Source organism: Marmota marmota, unplaced genomic scaffold (genome assembly GCF_001458135.2).
Source record: "Marmota marmota marmota unplaced genomic scaffold, marMar, whole genome shotgun sequence".
Classification (NCBI taxonomy): Eukaryota; Metazoa; Chordata; class Mammalia; order Rodentia; family Sciuridae; genus Marmota; species Marmota marmota.
In genome coordinates this window covers 17,552,524-17,558,494 of record NW_025999960.1, presented here as the reverse complement: position 1 = coordinate 17,558,494, position 5,971 = coordinate 17,552,524, and the positions used below count along the sequence as shown (strand labels likewise).

The 5,971-nt window shown below is 51.3% G+C and overlaps 1 protein-coding gene across 3 annotated transcripts; it reads right to left on the bottom strand.

The window, feature by feature from the left end:
- Positions 1–1,747: 1,747 nt before the first annotated feature.
- On the bottom strand, positions 1,748–5,844 carry Ankrd33 (ankyrin repeat domain 33). Of its 3 annotated transcripts, XM_015493372.2 has the most exons (5): positions 5,213–5,352; positions 4,753–5,001; positions 4,400–4,529; positions 4,098–4,238; positions 1,748–3,067 (listed from the first exon to the last, which is right to left on the bottom strand). In XM_015493372.2, the coding sequence occupies exons 2-5, from the start codon at positions 4,915–4,917 to the stop codon at positions 2,349–2,351; spliced, it is 1,155 nt and encodes a 384-aa protein (XP_015348858.1). In that variant the 5' UTR covers positions 4,918–5,001; positions 5,213–5,352; the 3' UTR covers positions 1,748–2,348. The 3 variants fall into 3 exon arrangements, with proteins under 3 accessions (XP_015348858.1, XP_015348860.1, XP_048658713.1); XM_015493374.2 differs by lacking the exon at positions 5,213–5,352 and having other exon boundaries at positions 4,400–4,525; positions 4,753–4,887; XM_048802756.1 differs by lacking the exons at positions 4,098–4,238; positions 4,400–4,529; positions 4,753–5,001 and having other exon boundaries at positions 5,213–5,844.
- Between the last annotated feature and the right edge of the window lie 127 nt (positions 5,845–5,971).

Sequence of the window (5,971 nt, the reverse complement as noted above, 5' to 3'; positions counted from 1 at the left end):
AGTTAATGATAATGTATTCATATTGGCTCGTTCATTGCAACAAATGTACTATGCTCACATCAATAAGAGAAAACCGAGGGGACTCTGTGTACTATCTTTACAACTTCTTTGTAAATCTAAAACTGGTCTAAAAAATACAGTTCTGTTTTTTTTTTTTTTCAAATCAAAAAAGTCAAAGATAGTCAATGATGTTGGGAGCAGTAATGCACACCTGCAATCCCAGCAGCTCAGGAGGCTGAGGCAGGAGGATCACAAGTTCAAAGCCAGCCTAAAAGCAAGGTGCTAAGCAACTCAGTGAGACCCTGTCTCTAAATGAAATATAAAATAAGGCTGGGGATGTGGCTCAGTGGTTGAGTGCCCCTGAGTTCAATTCCCAGTACCTCCCGTTCCCCCCAAAAACCCAAAGCAAAACAAAGTAAACAAAGAAAAAAAAAAGATAGTCAATAAATATTTTCCCTCCCACATTTGGGCAGCTGTTCAGTTCTTTCCCAGAGAAAGCAATGTGTTTCTTCCCAGAGTTTTTCCAGTGAGGGCATATGGGGTAGCTTTGTGGAGGCCACAACTGGGCCAGTGGGTCTCAGTCTCAATCTTGATCTCTGCTGGCTTCCAGCTATGGGATTCGATCGATTATTTAACTTCTCTGTACCTCCTATCCTCCAAGCTGGAATCCTTAAGATTGTTGGGAGAGGTAAATATGTTAAGGCATATAGTAAGCCCCTTATAAATGATTGCTAGGATTATGATAAATATACAAGCAAATATATTTCTGCAACAAATGTGTTAAGAATGAAATAATCAAAGTTTGCAAATCAAATCCCCCCTGAGTTACTAAGTGCCCCATAAAGGTATTTCATTTCAGATCATTGGCTAATAAACTTCATTTGAAGGGCTTTTTTTTTTTTTTTTTTGTACTGGGGATTGAACCAAGGGTCACTCTACTACTGAGCTACATCCCCAGCCCTTTTTATTTTGAGACTGGGTCTTACTAAATTGCCTGAGCTGACCTGGAACTCACAATCCTCCTGCTTTAGCCTCCCATGCAGTTGGGATTACAGGGGTGTGCCGCTACGCCTGGCCTAATTTTACAATCTTATTCCAGCATATTTTCTTCCACTGATTGTCAGTAATGGTCTTTCATTTCTTTCTTTGATCCATCCTTCTGGTTGGCTTATTAAGTTGTTAACTACATCTTGGTACTCTATATTTGTTTGTTTATCTGGTACTGGGGATTCAATCCAGAGGTACTTTACCACTGAGCCACATCCCCAGCCCTATTTTGTATTTTATGTAGAGACAGGGTCTCCCTGAATTGCTTAGCACCTCGCTTGTGCTGAGTCTGACTCTGAACCCACAATCCTCCTGTCTCAGCCTCCCAAGCCACTGGGATTACAGGTATGTGTGTAAGTCATATTTATAAAATTGGTGAAAATTGGGGCTGGGGATGTGGCTCAAGCGGTAGCGCGCTCGCTTGTCATGCGTGCGGCCCGGGTTTGATCCTCAGCACCACATACAAACAAAGATGTTGTGTCCGCCGAGAACTAAATAAATAAATAAATAAATATTTAAAAAAAAAAAAAAAAATTGGTGAAAATTTTACTTTGACAAATAGTGGGATGACATCCATGCCTTTCCACCTCTCAGTTATTATCACTTTAATTCATCTTGAAGACAGCTTTATGTTGTGACCGGATGGCATCAGTCCTGCCCAGGGAGGAAGAAACTAGCTCCAGATATATTTGGAATCAAATTGATAGGAAGATAGATTTTATTCAAAGCTAGTTTTAAAGGAAGATAGAAGAAACGTATTGTGGCATAAGTTACATCTTTGAAATCCCTGAACGTGAACAGAGCTTTAAAGGAGAAGCAGTAGCAGTAGGGAAGTGAGACAAAAGGCAGGAAATGTACATATATAGATTTTGTTAGCCTGTGCTACACAGGACCGGGAGAGAGCTGTCTTGCCTCTCAGCTTCTTAGCATCTGTCAGGCCAAGGAGGGGGCAGGGAGGCAGCCCTTCAGTCTCCATTCTCAGAAGGAGAAAGTTGTTCCCAATTCAGATTGGGGCCAAATTCAGTTTGTTTCAATATCAGGACATAAAGAACTTCCTTACTCTAGCTTTGTAATGCATTGCACAGAATATAGTAATCCGCCCCCAAATGTTAGCCAATCCCCTATTGATGGACACTTAGGTTAGTTCTACTCTGCTATTACATACAGTGCTATAACAACTTTGTACATAGGTTGGAAACCATTTTACTTAGGACTTAGGTAGAGGTGGATGGGGGGGCAGAAGTATCTCTAGGCAAGAATGCAGCATAGAAAAAGGCCTAATTACCTGCTCCTATCCTGGCCTAGCCCATCTTCCCCTGATCCTGTGCCAACCTTGCCTCCTCCTGCCTCTTCCTCTCCAACCTGAGCTCCTGGTATCGCCAGAGAGGAAGGACCAGGTTATTATGCCCTGAAGACTTGGACATAAACTTGTATTGTCTAGGGGCTGAGGGTGCCTTGGAGAGGAGGATCTTGGGAACTTGGGACCTAGTGCTAGTACTACTCCTGGGCTGCAGCCACTGAGAGAACATGCCCTGAGGGCTCTGGTAGGGAACAAAGACCCTGGGGCCAGGTACTTCCTGGGGGGGCTGGGGTACTGGAGGAGGAGGTGGGGCAGTACCTAGCAGTTCTGGCACAGACTTGCTTCGGGTGCCGAGTGCAGGTGGGTAGTCAGGACACAGTGTGTGGCAGGCAGTGGCAAGGAAGGGACTGGCCAGGCCCGTAGTGATGGTCACAAGGTGGTCCAGAACACCCCCCTCCTGAGGAGACTGGGCAAAGGAGAAGCTCAGGGTGGACTGCAATCTTTCTAGGAAGGAGGGAGCAACCTGGGCCTGGGCTTGCGCCTGGGCCACGAGCCCTGGCAAGGCTGGCCACTCGAGCTGGTAATGCTGGCTCAGTTGCTCTACTCGGGGCCTCTGCAGCAGCTGCCGGATCCTCTGCACCGTGTCGAAGCTGTCAGTCAACAAGGCCCACTCCAGGGCAGTCTTGCCCCGAACAGGATCCACAGAGGTCAGGTCAGCACCTAGGAAGATGCACAGAGTGACGAGTGGGTGGGAGAAGGAATGGTGGGACTTGCAGAAGAGCAGAGGCTTGAGCCCCAGGACTGATTTGTGTTAGATTCAAAACCAGAGAGTCCCAGCCTGCGATTGCTACTTCTTGTTCGAAAGAGATGAAGAGACTGAAGTCCAGACAGGGAAAGGACTTCTGAGAACTATTGGTGTCTTCAACCCAGAGCCGAATAACAGCCTCTGGAATCCAAGAGGCTGAGCTGAGGAGTGGAAGACGGTTGCTCAGCCCAGGCAGAGGCCCGCACCCTCTGGGGGAGGCATGTGGGGTCAGGTTCTGCTGGTCCCCTCTCCTGGTTTGTTTCTTCACCAGCACACCCCTCCATCCTGGGGGTGGGAGAGAAGCAGTCACTCTGAGACAAAGGAGGCTGTGGATCTCCCTCCTGTCTCATCCCAAAGCCAGGGTGAGGGAAGGGAAAAGCTGGAGGCAGGTATCCCCCAGAGTGACCAGCAGAGGGCAGCCCCACCTCCAGGAATAACAAGGGCCCACAATCACCAGGGCCTCGCCACCCCCTAATTCCACTTGGCCACCAGCCTCAAAGGCCACATCATGCGTCTCCTAGGGGCCAGGCTTGCCAGAGTTGAAGGTCATTTTAGACAAGGCCAGCACCCTCATGATGGTGAGGTCCAGAAAGGAAGGCCACCTGCCTTGGGTCACTCAGTCAGCAGCAGGGCGAAGACCAGAACCCAAGAGTGTGGTTCTAGATACCAGCCCTTTTGGGTTTGGGGTTTTACAGCTGGTCTAGGTTATTCTCCCAAACTTTTCTTCCTGAGATCTCCATAAACACAGCTGTCAATAGCTTGGTTTTGTTCATTGTGAGAAGCCCACAGCAAGCTCCCCTCCTTCCTCCTCCAGGAAGTTGGCCTAGATTGACCCTCCATCTCCACCCCTCTCCTCTTTGCAACTAAATGATGGCGGAATTAACGTCTGGTGGGGAGGCTTCCGGAGGGACTGGAGGTCACACATCCAGTCCAGGCCCCCTGCACCTGCCATGAGGAGGGCAGCCACACACTCCGATCGGTTCCTCATGGCAGCCTTCATCAGTGCTGTGAGTCCCCGCTGGTCCCGGCGCTCTAGGTCCAGGCCCGCGTAGTAGTTGAGCAGGAGACTCACCAGAGAAGCGTGGCCTGCAGGGCACAGAGGTGGAGCTTGGCTTCAAAGCAAGGGGTGACAAGATTCCCAAACCACCCTGCACCAGACGCCACAAAGCCTGGCGTGGACCTTGTGCACCAAATGTGGGGCTGTGGCCCTGATGGCTGGTGAAGGGTGGGGGTCAGCAGCCTCGCACCTGCTTGGGCAGCCAGCATGAGGGCCGTGTTCCCTTCTTTGTCCTGATGGTTCACATCGAGGAAAGGACAGCGACTGAGCAGGGCAACGACACTCGAGAAGCCGTGGTAGCAGGCAACCATGAGGCCTGTCTGGGGGCAGGACAGCTCAGCCCTGCTTTCCTTCAGGGTCTCCCTTGTCCCCCACATCTGTCCAGAGCCTGTCCCAAACCCTGTGAAGTCCACCCTCACCCACCCTCTTCCTCCAGGCAGTGGGGATTGCCCCAAAACTCTCTCAGAGGCTGACCAGGGTGATGTGGGGGGATACCAAGCCCCCTGCCCCCAGCTGCCCTGGCAAGCACCTGGAGCTCCTCACCCTCCCATTGCTGTCCACTTGGGTGGCCTCCTCTGGGGAGACCCCAACATCCAGCTTGGCCTGGAGCTGGGTGGGGTCGTTGTGGACACAGGCCCGGTACAGGGCCCCCAGCTTGCAGCCTGGGGTTGCGGTGCCCTTGCTGGGGCAGGATGGTGCGTCAGACATGGCCACCTTCCCCCAGCAATGGCAGACCCTCCTCCTCCAGTCTGGGGCCAGAAGACAAGTCCTTCCTCATGCGGTTGGCAGCAGCTATGGCAGAAGGGAGAAGAGCAGAGTCTCCCTGAATCCGAGGGATGGTCCCCCAGCTGCAACCCTCTCCCCAGGGAAGGCCTTTCTCCCGCAGGGGTCTCGCCCATGCACCAGGTGGAGGACAAAGGACAAGCACCGGGTGGCTGGGGATCCAGCAGAGGACAGGGTGTCAGTGAGGTTCAGGGCAGGGGTCTGTCTTTTTTTCTCTTACCTGGGGCTCTGAGGGTCCTCAGGAGGTGGTTACTGCTGTGGCACAGCCTGGGGCCCAGGAGCACTTCCCAGATGCGTACGAGCACACTCACTAGGTCTCTGGAGTGGCTGGAGGGACTGTCCCTCCCCAGGAAGCAATGCAGATAACAGATGGCTGGCTGGACTTTCTCAGAAAGAGCTGCTGCAAACACCTCAGGGCTGAGCTGGGTCAAGCCGGTTAGGAAGGGATTGGGGACCTGGAGGGGCAGGTGCTCTGTCTTAGCCATCCAAGATCCGCCCCAAGAACCTGCCAGGCCAAGTTGCTCCAGGGCAGCTCCTCCTACCTGGGGCGAGGTGGGGGCGGCTGCCCAGAGTAGGACTGGCACGGACCAGATGCACTCACCTTCAGCCTTCTGCGCCAACTGAATGCCTCCAAGACAGAGCTTTTGAAGATGGAAAGGTTGTGGGGTCTAGGCCTGAAGTCCTTCCCCTTTGATGGAGTAGATTAGGGAGGGGGTGGTGGCAGGAGAGTGTATGAGTGCAGGTATCCCATTAAATAGGGTTGGGACTCTGAGGAGCACTTGGAGTGGGGGTCTTCAGAAGTCACCTGGACTGACTTTCTCTTTCTTTCTTTTTCTTTCTTTCCTTCTTTCTTTCTTTCTTCCTTCCTTCCTTCCTTCCTTCCTTCCTTCCTTCCTTCCTTCCTTCCTTCCTTCCTTCCTTTCTTTCTTTCTTTCTTTCTTTCTTTCTTTCTTTCTTTCTTTCTTTCTTTCTTTCTTTC

Bases quoted from the DNA above. Each gene is read 5' to 3' on its own strand.
- Ankrd33 (XM_015493372.2), bottom strand. From the start codon at position 4,917: ATGTCTGACGCACCATCCTGCCCCAGCAAGGGCACCGCAACCCCAGGC. The intron at 4,530-4,752 runs GTGAGGAGCTCC...TCCTGCCCCCAG, and splicing joins AAGTGGACAGCAATGGGAGG to ACAGGCCTCATGGTTGCCTG. The intron at 4,239-4,399 runs GTGCGAGGCTGC...TGTGCCCTGCAG, and splicing joins CATGCTGGCTGCCCAAGCAG to GCCACGCTTCTCTGGTGAGT.